This window comes from Lissotriton vulgaris, chromosome 3_2 (genome assembly GCF_964263255.1).
Source record: "Lissotriton vulgaris chromosome 3_2, aLisVul1.2, whole genome shotgun sequence".
Taxonomy (NCBI): domain Eukaryota; kingdom Metazoa; phylum Chordata; class Amphibia; order Caudata; family Salamandridae; genus Lissotriton; species Lissotriton vulgaris.
This window is the reverse complement of record NC_141690.1, coordinates 272,842,808-272,859,948: the sequence shown is the minus strand read 5'-3', so window position 1 is coordinate 272,859,948 and position 17,141 is coordinate 272,842,808. Positions and strand designations below refer to the sequence as shown.

General features: G+C 44.5%; 1 protein-coding gene across 1 annotated transcript in view; it reads right to left on the bottom strand.

Moving 5' to 3' along the window:
- LOC147725671 (uncharacterized) overlaps positions 1–17,141 on the bottom strand; it is a 78,545-nt gene that overhangs the window by 8,759 nt on the left and 52,645 nt on the right. Inside the window, exon 3 of the mRNA XM_086964569.1 lies at positions 12,048–12,796. Within this exon, the coding sequence (XP_086820695.1) occupies positions 12,078–12,796 (719 nt within the window). The 3' untranslated portion in view covers positions 12,048–12,077. The remainder of the gene's footprint in view (positions 1–12,047; positions 12,797–17,141) is intronic.

Here is a 17,141-nt window from a genome sequence, read left to right as displayed (position 1 = left end):
TACACTTCAATCCCCCATGATCTTGGATTGGAAGCGGTAGCATCATTTTTAATGTTGGCAGAAACAGATGAGAAGCTAAAAATATTTCTTATGGATCTTCTCCACTTCACCCTTTACCATAGCTACTTCAAGTGGAATAATTAATTTTTTATCCAAACCTCTGGAACATCCATGGGAAATTGTGCAGCTCCCGCGTATGCAAACATTATCATGCACCAGTTTGAACTCGACAATATCTTGAATGGTCTGCTAATCTCATCTTATATAAGAGATACATTGATGACATATTCATTCTATGGAAGGGATCTGAACAGAATTTACTTCAAGCCATAACCAAATTGAACCAGGTAAACAACAGGATCAGTTTCACCCACACTATTCATAAAGAACAGATTATGTTTTTGGATGGTATGATACGCATAATAAATGAAAAATTAGAAACCACCGTGTATACTAAGACCACAGACAGAAACAATCTTTTACATTTCAAAAGTTTTCATCAATATTCTCCTAAGAAACATTTGCCATACTCTCAAATGTTAAGATTGAAAATAATTTCTTCAACAGAGAAATCATTTAATGAAAGCATGCAAAATACCTTCATAAAATTCAGAGAGCGAGGTTACCCAACTGGAATCCTAGAAGAAGAAGCAGCATCTAAAGTACAGATATTGGAGTGCGCCACTCTACTAAAACCACAAGCCAAGTCAAAAGAGGATAGCAGAATGGAATGGTTTTTGTCTCCAAATATTCTACTGAAAGCCAACACATCAAAAGAATTATTCTAAAACATTGGCCCTTACTAACCTTAGAGGATGATTTTAATCGAATATTTTCCAATCCACCGAGGTTTGCATATCAGCGCAGCAAAAACATTAAGGAATTACTAAATCAAAAAAAGGATCAAAAACAGCTTTCATATAAGGGCACTTTACCTTGCCACAACTGTGGAAATTGCAACGCCATAATAAAAGGAGAAGAATTTCACCATCCCAATTGAGGAAACAAAATAAAATTAAGAGTGACTGCGACGTGCGATAGTATCAACCTGATCTATATGATTAAATGCCCATGTGGCTTAGCCTATGTGGGAAAAACAGAACGGAAAATCAAAACAAGGCTAATTGAGCATAAAAGTAACATTTGCACTTGAAGCTCCAAATCACCATTGGCCGCACATTGCAATATCCACAATCATAAGCCAAGCCAATTACGGTTCTTAGTGCTGGAACAAACTCAGATCCTCCCAGGAAGGGACAATAGGCAACACCTTCTATGCCGAGAAATATTTTGGATTAATTTCCTAAACACTGTTTATCCAAAAGGACTTAACAATCGTATGGATCTAAATTGTTTTTTATAACTCGTATTACATGACAAGGACTTCGTATATAAACCACAAAGTAACTTCTACAACCATTGTGATATTATTTCTATTTTTATGACCCTTGTGACAATATGTAGTGTATGTTCAAATTTCAACTGTTTAATTGTATCTTTGACATGTGCAGCGCTTGTTTCTTTACAAGCCTTATTTCATGCACTTCTTTCGTTTTTACATATCACTACGCATCACAGTTTGGGAAACACACATCATATACAAGGCAATCACTGTTTATATTTTCTCGGGGGTCTTTCTTTTTCCTCGATGAGCAGCCTCTATAGTATTTCTTCACTTGTGCCTGGTGATCACGTGGCTTTACCGTGCCGATTTAGATTGTGGTAAACCTCTGCTTCCGGAGATTGAACGGAAGCGCCTGAGGAGGTTCACGTTTGTGTACTCGGGATAAGAAGTGTTTTGAACGTTTGCGGTCACGCTGTGCACAAGTTTAAAGAATCTAAATGGATGGATTTACATATTGATTCATATCTTGTCATTGTTTCAGCGGAAGAAAGTTTCCACTTTGGGATATAAATATCGAACACGCATATTCGTGAGTCTTTTTGCACGCTTTATCACATCGAAGAGATTACGTGCTTGTCACCCTGTTGATTGTATTGACCATTTTCACTTGCATATTACTTTCCAGGCAACACGCTGCTCCTAATGTTCGCTATCTCAGCGTGTTTCAATTTTGAGTATGTGTGTATGGTACTTGCACGTTTAAGGTATGAATGTGGGTTATTGTTTCCCGTGTGACAATTACTTACACCTTGTTATAGCACCCAGTCTGTCCATTTATTATTTATTTACCGCTTTCACGCACATTGCGGCTTAATATTTCACTCTTAATTTGTTTACCGCTTTCACGCATGGCTATTTTTATCTCGGGTGGCACCTACTTCATTCAGGTACTACCATCGCTTTCCGTTATAGTGCACCTTGGGAGATAAGAATTGCTCACTCAAATAAACCCTTTGAATTTTTTTTAAACTGTGATTTATAACTGTATTTTGTATATTGTTCATTACAATGCTGTGTATGTTCTTTTTTGGCAGAAAGCATAGCCTCTGATGAAGGGCAAGTGCCCGAAATGCATTGGGCAAGGGCTTTACACTTGTGAAAAAAGTTATTTATGTGTGAACACCATGAGAGACTGAACAAAATCAAGAAAATTTGAATAAAACTTTATTTAAAAGAACTTTAAGAAACTGTCAACAAATTGTTTTTGAAATTATATTCCTGAGTGCATTTGGGGACATTTTCCACTTCTGGGACAACTCAACAGAATTTATTCTAGTGGCATGCCCATGCGTAGGAATGGGCCTTTTATGGACAAGGTTAGCCTCCACTTTTTACCTGGAAAATGATGCGATTTCTACTTGAAGTGCACAGGGTCTCTACCTACCAGCCCCCCTGTGCCTGAGCTCCTTCCTTAAACTGTATCTTTTGTTTCTTTGGCACCACTTCAGTACCCCTTGTAAGTCCCTAGTAAATGGTACCCCTAGTACCTAGGACATTAGTACTGAAGAGGGACCCCAAGGGTAGCAGCACAAATTGTGCCAACCGATGGTCCCCTCACCAAGTATACAGATAATTCCATTTCAGACTGCGTGCAGACAAAACTGAAGAGTCGACATGGGACTCATCCCTGTACGCCATGCCCACGAACACTGCATGGGATATGGGTAAGTCACCTCTCTAGCAGGGTGCACTATATCCCTGTGAGGACATATCAGCATGAGCAGATAGACCCCTGCAGTAGCCATGTTGAATCTCAGATATTGTAAGTGAACAGGGAAGCCATAGAGAGTACATGGGCTGGACACCCATCATTACGAGTTACCCAGCTCTACTCTATCAAGGCTTCACTGTATTAAGAGATGTTTGGTACCAAACATCTCATCTTAATAAACCTGCACTGGTTCCAGTGTCAGATTTAATAATAATTGCACCCTGAAGACCCTTTAGAAGTGTCCCTTAAAACCTACCGATGTCTAGTGTGTTCCTGACTGATCTCCACCAGCCTGCCACTACTAAACATGTTTCTGGACCCATGGGGGCCAGAAACAATGCCTGCGCTGCTTCACACCTCCTCCAGGCAGGAACAGCATTCCAGGGCGGAAAGCTTTAAAGTGATGCCACCTTTTAACTCCTCTCCACATTCCCCTGCTAGTAGCAGATGCCTACCCCCCCGTCCTCCTTACCTCACTTTTGGTAGAAACATTAGTTAGACGAGGAGAAGGGTCCCCAGCCAACCTGCACCACCCCTAAGGTAGGGCAGGCAATGTAAACACCAAGCTCACTTTCCACCAGCTTGCAGATGGGGATAATAGCCTATCAGGGTCAGGGTCATGCCCCCTCCCCACTTGAGCTGAGCATTTAGAGGGTGTAGTCACCCCAAAGGTAGGTAGCCCATAGGCTACCACCTGGCACTCCCTGTAACACCCCTACATTTAGTATTTAGGTGGCAGCCCTGAACCATGAGATTCAGATGTGACGGACACATGAGAATCAAGGACAAAGAAGAGCAGCTGACCTCGAGGTCAGAGAGCCTGAACTGAATTTTGGCATGGAACCCTGCCAGCAGCCCAAAGACTTGACAATCGCAGAACACTGTCTCGTCCTGCCACTGGGAGACTTCTAAAAAATAAAGGGGCCCTCCAGCACTTTTCCAAATTACCTAAGAACTCCCTTGGAGTAAAGGAGCTACTTCCCTGAATTGCAGACACTGAAACCACAGAGTCTGAACTCATGACTTGCAGTTCCCTGCCCTGATGATGCTGCAACTGCACAATAGAAGGTACCACAGCCCAGAAGGATCAAATCTGCCTCCTCACCAAGTTTGGAGGTACTAGAATCCTCCAGAGCTAAGCAGCACTAACCCCGGGGTACTAGATGCCCTGCAACCCAAGACCGACTACAAGAGTCCAAGCTGGACTCCAACTGCCTGAGGACCTAGCACCCATCAAGGGATGTCAGCAGCCCTGAGACTGCCTCTCTGAGTGGCCCAGCCATCCTGCACCAGCCTCTCTGAGGTGTTTGCCCCTGACCAACAAGGTGCACTTTGCGCATCAGAACTTGGATCATCTGTTTCATCTGTACCCAGCCCCACTGGCTGGGGAATCTTCAAAACCTCTGTGCTCCCATGGTCACCAGGCCCTTGTGACCTCTTCACTCTTTTGAGTGCCTCTGGACTTGCCTACAAGTCCCCCTGTACAGCCTACTTTTAGGTGGCCCGCTTCTCAATAGCACACCAGCTACTTACCCTGCTCCCAGCTGAATCCGGGACACTCCCGAGAAACTGCTGGCTGAAGTTTAGATCCTGGCTCTCTAGCATTCGAATTCTAGAAGGTGAAGCCCCAAGTCCAGCTGCTCTGGGATTTATTGCATTCTATGTTTTTCTCCATAGGATAACATTGTGCATAATAGCACACAACTTTATATTATCTGTACATACCTTGCTTTTTGCTGAAACACATTACATGTTTACCTGTAACTAAAGCTCTTGGTTCAAAATATATATAGACACTATTTTTTTAAATACATTTGTCTTGACTTTATTCTTGAGTGTATGATCTTATTTATTGCCTCTGTGAGTACAACAAATGCTTAGCACTACCCTCTGATAAGCCTAACTGCTCACCCACACTACCACAAATAAAGCACAAGTATTATCTACTTTTGCCTCTGTAAACCAATAAGCGTCTCTCTGAACTCTCTGCACAGTGTACCCCATTGTGTCACACTATATAGAGAGATGGGTTTCCTACACCATGGTTTAGGACGGTCACTGGGGAATTAACAAAAGTGCTCCCCTGACCCGTGTGTCCATTGGAGCCAGCCACCACTGCACACAAGCTTCTTGGAGCATAGAAATATCCATATTCTATAAGTGGCATTTCTACGTGAGTTATACCAAAACCACCTTTACCACTGGAAAGGGTGTGGCATGGCGAAGCCATTGATATGAAACATCACAAGGCTGCTCCCTTGGAATCCACTATTGCAGCTGAGATAATATCAACCACTTTCCCATGTTAACCTATGGGAATAGCATGCCTCACAGGTAGTGAAAACAAAGCCTGTGCGTAGTTCGTAGGGTTCCGCTCTACGAAATTCAGCGAAGTGACAAAAAAACTTCACTGCACTACTTGGAGTTCCACCCAGCGTTAGGAGGATCATGCCGTTCACGGTGATTTTCAGTGCCAGGTGTTTATCCCGTGCTGGAAAATCATTGTGAATGGCACCATGTGCAACGCAAGAGGGCTAGCAAGGAAAAAACTCTGCTCAGAGCTCAGCGTAACGCAGAGTGCGTAAAACTCTGCAAACTCCCAGAGCGGGGTGGAGTTCACTGCCCAGGCTTAGTGAAAACACACATAGGTATTCCTCACTACCTGGGCGCATGTGTGGTAGTGTGCACACAGACCTGCGAGGGCAGGTTGAACACAGAGTCCCAAACACCAGGGGTGCAAGTGTGCCCACCTGAGGCTGCAGCAGGAGACTGCACATAGGCTTCCTAATACGGGTGTCTGTGCGCATAGACAGTCCTCCGATGGCAGGCTGCAGATGCAATCACGGGCATCGTAGGTGCGGGTGCACACATACAGCGGCCTGCAATGGCAGGCTGCTCATGAGTTCAATCACCATAGGTGCCAGTGCACACACACTGGTCTGCGATGGCCGACCGGCCCATGTTTCAGAACATCGAGTCAGTGCCACTTCCTTACAAGAGTAGGAAGGGCACATGGAATGCATACTGTATTTACAGTGCGAAAGTGCCCAGAGGCCACACAAAAGAATCAGCAAAACACAGGCGGAGAAAGCAAAAAGTTTAGGGAAGCCCTAAATGATGAGTATCAGGTCCAACACGGTTCACCCAGTTGCCTTTGTGCAGCATGCCATCTTGGAATCTGGGTGCGGCATGATCACGATCACTGGACACTGATACTACGATGTGGGTGTCATCAGCATACGATATTACCAAAAAACCTAAAGATTTTAGAAGCCTGGCCAAAGGAGTGAAATATAAGTTAAAAACAATGGGAATCAGGGAAGACCCCTGCAGCACTCCACATGGAAGGTAAAAAGGATAAGACAGAAATTCGTCCAAAGCAACTGTTGGACCTGATACTTGTCAGTTATCGTTTCCCTAAACATAGCTTTTTCCTTTTATGTTTTTCTGACTATCAGGTGGAGCCCTAGGGCTCTGGGCCCTTTCCCACTGTACTGCAATGTGAAAGTGTGTGCACCCTTCCAACGCATGTCGAGGAAGTGGTGCGGACATGATGTTTGTAAACGTGGTCAGACCTGCCATTTGAAGCCTGGGTGTGCACTTACACCGCTGGGGTGGTTTACCTACATGTCTGACCTGCTGTTGAAAGCCGGTGTGCGCACTTGCACGGAGTACGCAGTTAAACATGTGTCTGACCTGCCACAGCATGTCTGTGAGAGCGCACATGCATGTATAACGTGTGCACATACATCGCTGGCGCCTAGCAAAAATGGTCCATCTAGAGGAGGTCTTTGGCCTCCACTAGAATGGGACCAATCCCGTTCCAGTGGTAATGGTGGGCTTGACATATCTCACGTGTGAATGCGACTTATGGAAAGTGGACACTTTATGCATCAAACTCTTTGTGTGCCATGGTGCTTGGCGCTGGTCAACACTGACGGCCGAGGGAGGGCATCTGGGCATTCCCCAGCGACAGTCATAAACCATTGGGCAGGCGATTGAGATAGCCAACCTCTGCCATTTGTGGGTCTGGCGGAATAAATGGGGGCAGAGATTGTGACACCTGGCCTCTGGGGCCAGAGGACGGCCCCATAAAGATAGAGATCTACTTTCTGCAGCCACATGGCAGACAGGATAGAAAATTAGGGAACACATCTGAGGTTCAATGGAATACCCTTTGAACTTCCCACCAACTTCAAAGGCCCAATAGGGTATAACTACCCAGTCCCACCCGACATAGAGGGGAGATCCACTTGTGGGGACGCAGGGCCGGAGAACCTAGTCTGTGTGGTGCACATTGCCAGAGGGCTCTGTGCTGCATATGGAGGATAACTGCCCGTGGAAAGAACTGCATGCCTTTCTGAAAAGTTGGCTGGCATGGTCTAACGTCCTGCTGATGTTTGGAACCCTGAAGTTGCCCAAGGACCAGTTGGCTGGTGTTGTGTTCTCTTGGAGGTCTCAGGGATATCAAAGATGTCCTATGAGAGGCCCACACTATCTACCGGTGACATCTGGAGAGCGGGGCCCTCTAAGTGCCAACAACGCCTGGTGAAAGCTGGGCAGCATGGTGTGTGCTTGTAACTACAGAATCATGCCTGTGTTACATGGCTGCTAGGGACATTGTAGACCTCGCTAAGTTAGCATGAGCCCAGAAGCCATGATGCTGCTTTTGTGCACGTTACTACAAGCCTTTATTTTTGCAAGACTCTGTTTCTGCCTTTCACATGAGAATTTTCTGCTGTGCTCATTCTCTGCCTGTTCCAGGAGTTTAGTCTGAATATTGTGAGCACAATAGATAAACAATGACCCTTGTTATTCTGTTCTGGGCAGGCCCTTGCACCTAGACAAAACATACCAATGCAGCTGTTTTTGCTGGAGACTTGTACTTTGATATTATGGGGATGGATGCTTACGTAACACACACTTGGAGAGGGACCTTTCCAAGGAGAAGAGCAACACGCACCTGTGATGTAGAAATACAATCCATGTACTACGGTATGGGGTCTGCTGACAAAGCCCAGAGATCTTCTATTATATATTAATACTCATTCTAACCAAGTTGAGGGAGCCTAGGCATTATAGTCCTTTATCCAAAGACTTTTTTTAATGATGTCTCCATTATTATGTGTGGCATTGCTGCAATGCTAACTGTATTCGTGTTATGCATTTTTACACTTGTTGTGGCATGTATACTGTATTTTAGAGCATGTTAGTTAACATAAATATTTTAAACTATCTTCGTGACTCTGTCAGATCTTGTTGTGGACAGGTACGAGAGTGTGAGCGAAAAGGTGTGCCTTGTTACCGTGATTCCTGAGAGATCTGGGAGAGTTGAGTTCTGGGGTGACTAATCATTGGTTTCTCCATATGTGAGGAGGGGAGCGAATGAGACACTATAGCTAGTGGGTCCTGGGCTCATGTGCACTAAGGTGGTAGGAAGGCATAGCCCCTCAGCACTGATGCCCCATAATCCGGCACATAGTTCTGTGTATGTGCAGAATCCCTGAAACACCTGGAGTCCGGAGTGCCCAGTGCTGAACTCAAGAAGTTGCCCACATTTGCAGCGAAGTGGTTCCTGTACTGCAGGGACCTCGGCACGCATCAGTGTCTTGTTGTTGGTGAGTGGAATCACCAGTTGTGGGAGCCAAAGTGGCCCACTTCGTCGACTGTGCTGCATTTCCCTCAAGCACATCACCAACTGCATACTCACTGCGTGAGGTGTCTTATTCACATGTTGCGATCCTCGTAGGTGGCAAATGCACCCATTGCACAGACTCATTCTACCTTGGGAGGCTTTGCGCAACTTACACCTATGTCTGTGACTGGAACCAGCTGGTGCAACCGACATCAAGGTGCGCCAGACGTAGAGCTTCATTTCCAGGGAGGAACGGAATTGCAACTCTATTTTGTGTAACCTGAAGTCTCTGGTGTGACTCATCTCGGCATGTGCCAGACCCTGTGTACAGATTGCCAGGGCATAGCCTGAATCAACTTGTAACTGCCACACAGGGAAGCCTCCTCAAGCCCAGTGGCTACCCTGTGTGTTGTTCCACATTCACTGCTTGCTCCCTCACTGGCCCCATCATGGTGGCCCAACGATCCTCTCCCCATCTGGCCCTTTTGAAGACTTCATGGCACAAGGCAGGAGAGAAGGGAATTTACTAGGCAAAGGGACACTTCCAAGAAGGTTTGGGAGCAGGTCAAGAGACTGCATGACCCCCTCTACGCTTCATAGCACTGGGCTTGTACCAGTAGGACCTGCTGGACCCCTGTGTGTAACTGACTTTTGCTCTTAGCCTGTTTCTGCTTCACAACATGTTGAAGAACTGCCTGAGACCCCCATTGTTTGCATCTGCCTCTTGTTTATGCTTACTGTCTATCCCCACCTGCTTTCCGGAGACACAGACGAGGGGTGACCTCAGCCAGGAGTTGCCTTGTGTCTGGAGGGAGGGGCTGGTGAACTTCCATCCGGGGTGTTGGGGACATTGAGGGTGAACTGGAGGGGGCAGGGGACTTGGAGCAACGGGGTTTGCAGAGTGATATCTATTGACCTGCTTGGTATCAGTGGCACCGCATTAGGGTGTCCGGTGCGTATGTGAGTGAAAGTGCCCATACGGACCGGGCTGGTACCTGTTGCATTGCGTAGCGGTGCAAAGTGAGTGTCAGTGTGTGGGAGTGACCGTCTGTGAACTGCCTGTGCTTCATAACACAAGTCGGCGGTGTATATTTGTACATGGTTCTCGTGCCAAAAACACTTTACCTCTCAACATTGGGTTTCCCTGCGTGGCTGCGTCTGGCATTTCTGCTAAAAGTGTCATAATTCTGTGTATGTACATATTACTGATATCGTTATAGCCAATGGTGGACCCTATAGCTGTGTGAAATTACATTATTAGGATTGTGAGGGTGGGCCAGGGGCGGACAACGTGTCGCATTGCATACGGGTGCAGTTGGGAATTAGAATAGGACTTTTCTCATGTGTGCACACTATCGAGATCTGATCAACCAGAACTAGGCCTAGTGCTGCTAGTAATATTGCCAAGTGTGATTTATGCCCCACATTCCATGATATTCATGTTGCATTGTTTAACGTGTGTTGAATATAAACAGCATTTCTCGATGCCAAGTGTGAAGTCTCTCTTTTGTGTTGTGTGAAACATTTATTGTGTGTGTGTGCTGTGCTCTTGCTTTACACATTGCTTCTGAAGGACCCCTGACTGCTCAGTGCCAAGCTACTCAAGGGCGAGCATGGGTTGTGCAGTGTGTATATTCGCCTGCCCTTGACGGAAGCAGTAACTTCTGCCTGGCAGGGGCATCCATTCGGCCATCCAGACAGTGCTGGTTCCATCTGCGATGAATTGGTCTTTGTCTAGGGTAGATCTAATGTCCTCAGATGCCACACTCTGGGCATTTTTGTACTTTGCTCGCTCCTAAACCCGAACTGAGTTTGGTCGAGAAAGTTGTTGGTGTTTATGAAAGAGGCCAGCTCCAGATGCATGGCTTTTTGAACTATCCTGGAAGGGAAAGGCAGGCGTGATATGAGTGGATGGTTGCTAGAGTCCGTAAGGGTAGGGTTGGACTTTTTTACTAGAAGCATGATTTAAGCTTTTTCCACGCCTTTGTAAAGTAGCCAGAGTGGAATATTCCATTCCATTAAAGATATCGGCCAGATGCACCAATATAGTTTAAGGAACCAAGGGTCACATGTACGACAATCAGGTTTTCTGCGATTCCCAAATTGCGATTTTTTGTGACTCACAATTTGCGAGTTGCAAAACTTGATGTACAAAAGTGTCTCAGACACCGTTTGTGATTCCCCCGCCCCCCCCCCCCCATTCACAAAGGGGAAGGTTTTCCTTGGGGACCTCTTCCCTTTTGCGTATGGAATAACACCAATTTATAATGATTGGTAATCGGCAAATGTTTTATGACCGCATTGTCGGCCGCAAAACATCATATATACCAGTGCGACTCTCTACTAGGAAGGGACACCCTTTACATGCCCCATCCAAATAGCGTCTCGCAAACTCTATTTTGCGAGTGGGTAATTCGTTGGCAACTCACAAAATAAGGTTGGTACATAGGAAAGAGCATTTTACCAGTCGGGCAGTTTGCGACCGGTAAAATGCATCGCACAGCTGGCCCGGCTGTATTTGTAGAGGACAGGGGTCCAAAGGGGGGGCCCAATTTAATGGAAGTGATGAAGCTGAGCATCAGTGGGGAGAAAGAAGCTATTGGGCTTTTTTACAAGCCCCTTGCGCCGCCTGTGCGTCACTTTTTCCTATATAAAAAGTGACGCACCGGTGGTGCAAGGGCCTTGTAAATAATCCCTAATATTTCTAGATGAGAGGGTGACTTGCTGTGCTGCGCTGAGTGATTATTTGTTAAAAATGCCCCTCAGTGTTTTGTTGACTGCAGCAATGGGAATGGACAGTATTTAAACTTGATATTTTAACATACAGGGTTGGGTGTTTCCACTCAAAACAAAGGGCTTTATTTGAGGTGGGGTGGTAACAGAAAGCTCCACTCATGGTTTTTCACCTAGAAGGCTGCTCAATTTCTGGCAGCGCAGCCGTTACTGGCTCCGTTGTTGGAAATCTTGCGCTAGTTTTTTTAGCTCCTAGAAGACCGGCTCCTCCAAACTTAGGGAGGTTCTTCCACCCATGATTGTGCCTTATATGTCCATCATGCAAGGCTTAGCGGTAGCAAACAGGAACCCTGCAGGAAACCCCAACACATCCAGGACATTATTAACTGGTGTTTCAAAAGTAAACCTATTTTTGTGTTTTATTTCTGAAAATCAAAAAAAGACTGTGGCATTTCGAAAACTCCCTGTAGGAATGTTGACTTAAAAACTCAAAGGCAAAGTTTAACTAAGAGCTATTGTGGAAAGTGTGTTAGAGATGGGCGAGGACATGACGTCATACTTACGTAGACAAGGGTGTTGGGCTCTTCTTCTCTTCACTGAGTGGTGAAGGCCATGAATGTAAAGAAGTAACTGTGACCCAGATTTCGGGCTCTTCCAATCCAGTTGTCGTTCACGCTGGTTGGCGGAGAGGCCCTGTAGATCTTCCCATCTGACTTGGAGACACACCAAAGGTTGCCATCAGGAGTAAAAGACATGAAGTGGCTTAAATCGCTCCATCCACCTCCTCCGATGGTCTGGCTTCTTCCAATCCAGTTGTCAGCTATACTCAGTGGAGGTCTTCCCTTTAAAAGCTTACCTCCAGTCACTGCGTACAGGATCCCCCGGGGGTCAAAGAAGAGGGCGGAAAATTGACCCCATCCGCCACCACCAACTTTGATACCTTGTGTGCCCATCCAATTCTGATTTTCATTGGTCGGCGGGGGACCTGCGTAGAGCTCACCCTCATTAGTGACGGCATAAAGATCTCCATTGGGGTGGAAGAAAAAGCGCTTGAATCCTGCCCAGCCTCCTTTCCCTATGCGCCTTCCAGGACTTTGGAACCAGTTCCTGGATGGGTTTGAAGGCATGGGACCGCTATATAGCTCATAGCCCTTCACGACATACAGAAGACCCCGTGGGCTGAAAAGCACATGGCTTACACCGCTCAGCTTCCCCAGAACACGAGCTCTGGACATGAAATCGTAGTTGTAAGCAGGTGGAGGCTGGCCAGCCCTGATGACGCCCTGATTGTCCACAGTGAACAAGGTCACACCTGAAAAGCAACAGAAAGAGAGTTATTTGCACCTGATATGCGCTCTCAGAAGGATAACAAGTCAGCACAGTATACTCTCAATAGTATTGCATCATAGATGGCAATTGCGCGTCACCAGGGGTGGCAGGTTAAACCCATGCCTTACCCCTTGGTTCTCCTGAAACGGATCAACTTACTATAGAAAAGGCATATTTTTCTCCCTCTACAGAAAAAAAAGTTAAGAGGATGCACAGAGATATGTTCTACATTGTAGAGGAGGAATATATTCTCTTGTTTAGAGACAGCAACTCTCACACATGTTTGAGGTGTTGTTTATGTGAGCGTGCAGAGCTGCGATAGATCAATACTGGAAACATGGGGCATATTTATAAAAGAGAGGCGTTGCCCCTGCGACACGCAACAGGGCGCAAGAGCAACACAACTCTTAAGTTGATTCATCAAGCCACGCAGGGTCCCCTTGCATGGCTCTGCATGGCTTGATAAATCTGGAGAAACGCAAAATAGTGCAAATCCCAGGGAAGCGTTCCATGGTGGAGCACGGCTGTTTCCACGCATCCACCCGCAGATTTTGGCACATTCCCAGACTTACCAATACTGGTAGACCTGTAAATACATCTAAATGCTACACAATCCCGCGCAAGGCGTAGCAAGAACTATCTGGGGGGCCGATTACGATGGCGGGCGGACAAAGTCCGCCCGCCATCGTTGGTGCAAAAGGGACCGCCTGCCAAAGGGGCGGCGGTCCCGCAAAACAAATTAGGATGCGCCCGCCACACAGGCAGGCGCATCCTGGCCCCTTTACATTGGTGGTGGATCTGCTGGGTGCAGACCCACTCGCAGTGTAAATGGACTGTGCATGGCATTGCCGTGCACTACATAGCAGGCACCATGTGGTGCCTGCCACGTAGAACATGGCAATGAGGGGGGTTCCATAGGTACCCCCCATCTGCACCCCCAAAGGCATTCTCCGCCTGTCTTTTTGCGGTGGAAACGCCGATATAAAAGTCAGGCATTATAATGCCCAAGGCAGTGCCTGCATGGCACCGCCTCCATAGACCCCTTGTACCTGGTCCCACAAGGCGGGCGGAAAAGGCACGCCTTGCGGGACCACGGCGGACGGTCTTTCCGTTCGCCGAGGTACCTTTTCCCTTCCCATCGTCATCCTAATTTAACAGTGGGAATTTTAAGGGTGATGGTGGTAAATCCGCGACCGCCGGGCCGGAGGGCTTCACCGCCGGCCCGGCGGTTGCAGATTTACCGCCATCGTAATCTGCCCCTGTATTTCTTCTTGTTAGTTCCTCTTTCTATGTATGCTGCGATCTGCAGTGCGCATAGAATGAGGAAATGCTGTTCAGGATTGTTTTTGTACAGGAAAATGTCCTTTCTGCACCAAAAAACCCTGCTTGCAATGCAGGCCACCTTGCACCATCGTAAAAGGGCGCCTGTGTTGGTGCTAGGCAGCACATTGTGCTCCTGCGCTGGGAAAAGACAGCAATGCGCTATATTATGTTAAATACAGCGCATTCCTGCCCTTTCCCTATCATGCAGCGCAGCAAGATTAGTTCATAAATATGTGAAATGAGCTCCAAATACATATGCAGGACGTGGTTAGGATCTGCAGCAGAAAATTGTAATGAGGTTAGAAGTTATCATTCACCCAAGTAGTCATGTATGTATGCATGCATGTAATGACCATTCAGCTGTGAACCTGGTATGGTAAGAAGTGTATGTGGTTTTATCTGTAGTGATGAGAAACACTCTTCCCTTGTGCACCAGCTTCGGAGGAGCACCTTCTTAAGAAGGCCTGTTTACATATGTATGAATGTATGTATGCATATATGTATGCATGTGGGTTTGCTTGATTGTGTGTATGTATGCTAGTATGTATGTGTGCATGTATGTATATATATATGTGTATATGCATTTATGTATGTGTACTTGTTGATATGCATGAATGTCTGTATGTATGTATGCATGCATGCATGTTTGTATATGGTACATAATGACCATTCAGCTGTTGACCTGTGACAGTAACGAGTGTGTATGACGTTATTTGTACTGTTTATACATGCAAAGAGCTGTCTGATCTCAGGTGTGGACCAGCTTCGTAGGTGTGTCTTAGGAAGGCCTGTTTACTTATGTAAGTATGTATGCAGGTATGTACACAGGTATGTATGTATGCATGTATATATGCAACTATGTATCTTTGCATGTATCCATGTATGTAAGTATGCATGTACGTATGCAGGCATTCAATTATGTATATATTCATATAAGTATGTATTGATGTAAATATGCATGTGTATAGGTATTTATGTATGTATGCCTATATGTATATCTTGCATGTATTTATAAATGTATGCATATATGTATATTATGCATGTATTTATACTAGCATGCATGTATGCATATAAATATGCATACATGTATGTATATACGTATGTCGATGGTGTATAATGGCCATTCAGCTGTGAACCTGTATTGGTAACAAGTCCATATGCTTTCATTTGTACTATACCATCAGTACAAATGAAAGAGCTGTCCAACCTCACATATGTTCCAGTTACGAAGGAGCGTTTTCGGAACACCTGTTCACCTATTGTTGCAGGGATTCTTCAAAAACACAGAACTATGCACAGAATTATGGTAACATAGTGCATAGGGACTGGGTCATCCTACCACCTTAGTACACATGAGACCAGGAGCGACTAGCTAAGAACACAACACTATCGACTCTCTCAGGAATCGCGGTTGCAAGACTCATCCTTTTGCTCACACACTTGTACTTGTCCACAATAAGTTCTGACAGAGATACAAACACGTTTAAAATATTTATTTTAACTAACTTGCTGTAGTATGCAGTATATGTGCCACAACAAGCAGAAAAATGCATATTACAAATATGGTCAGCATAGCATTTAGTCCGTAAATCATGAAAGTGGATATAGCCTAACCTCCCTTCCCTTGCTTAGAAGTTCTATTAATTATAGATTCGAAGATCTCTGGGCTTTATCTGCAGACCCCATACCTTAGGCTATAGATGATAGATCTACATCATAGGTACTGTCTCACTCTTCTCCCTGGAAAGGTCCCTCTCCAAGTGTGTGTTTCCTATTCGAGTATTCCAATTAGACCAAAGTACGCTATCCCAAACCACAGCTGCATCAGTATGTTTTGTCTAGGTGCTAAGGCCTGGCCAAAACAGAATAACAAGGGGCATTGTTGTTCGACTTTGCTCACAATGTGCAGACTAAATCCCAGACAGAATATGGAGTTGGAAATGTCGACTTACGCAAATATCGAGTTGGAGAAATCGTGACACAGAAATATAGACAGCAAGAATGTCAAGAATATCGAATTTAAGGTAGGAAATATTGTTTAAAAAAATATAGAAGTCATTAATATTGTTTTTAAAAGTATAGTTTTTTAAAATATCGATTAATTAGTGTTTGCATTTCAGTTTTTTTTTTAAATGTATGTGATGTATGCTTTTGTATAAGTATTGTTTATGTTTTTAATATATGTGTTACATTTATAGTAGTCATCAATTTTATTTTAAGTAAATTTTGCGTTTTTCAGTTCCGTAGTGGGTTGTAGGTTTATAGTCGAATAGGGTGGGAAGTAATTTATTCATTATAAATTCATGATTATATATTATTTATTAATATTTATTTAATCGAGATTTCATAGTATTAAGTGTGGGAAGTCTGGCTCTTCGAACAGTAGCAGCTCCCCCCTCCCCCAGTGCCTTGAGAGTGAGACCCTCACGGGTAGGTAGTGCGCTTTAAAAATGCTATGATTGATTGAATAAACATTAATTAATTAATTGGTTATTAAGTATGTTAATTGTGTAATTTGTTTTAGGTGCAGATTGTGGGGTTTATAAAGGTAACGGGTGGGAAGTAATTTCTGATTAATTAATAATTAGTTGTTCATTTATATTCATCGAATGAAAAGTAATTATGGAAGTTGTGTAAATAGTTTTAGGTGTGGGTTGTGGGGTTTATAGGGGTAGAGGGTGGGAAGTAATTTATGTGTAATTTATATTTAGTTAATTCATATTAATTAATTAATTAATTGAACATTAAATATGGAAATTGTGAATTGAAATTGATTAATAATTAGTTGATCATTAATAATAATTAATTAATTGATATTTAATAAGGGTATTTGTCTATATTTTTTTGTGTGTGAGTTTTCTTTTATAGGGGTACAGTGTGGGGAGAAAATTCATTTTACTTACTTTATAATTAGTTGTTAAATACTATTAGTTTGTTAATTGAAAATAAGTTTTAATTGTGTAATTAATTTTAGCTGTTAGCTGTGGGTTTGGGAATTATAGTGG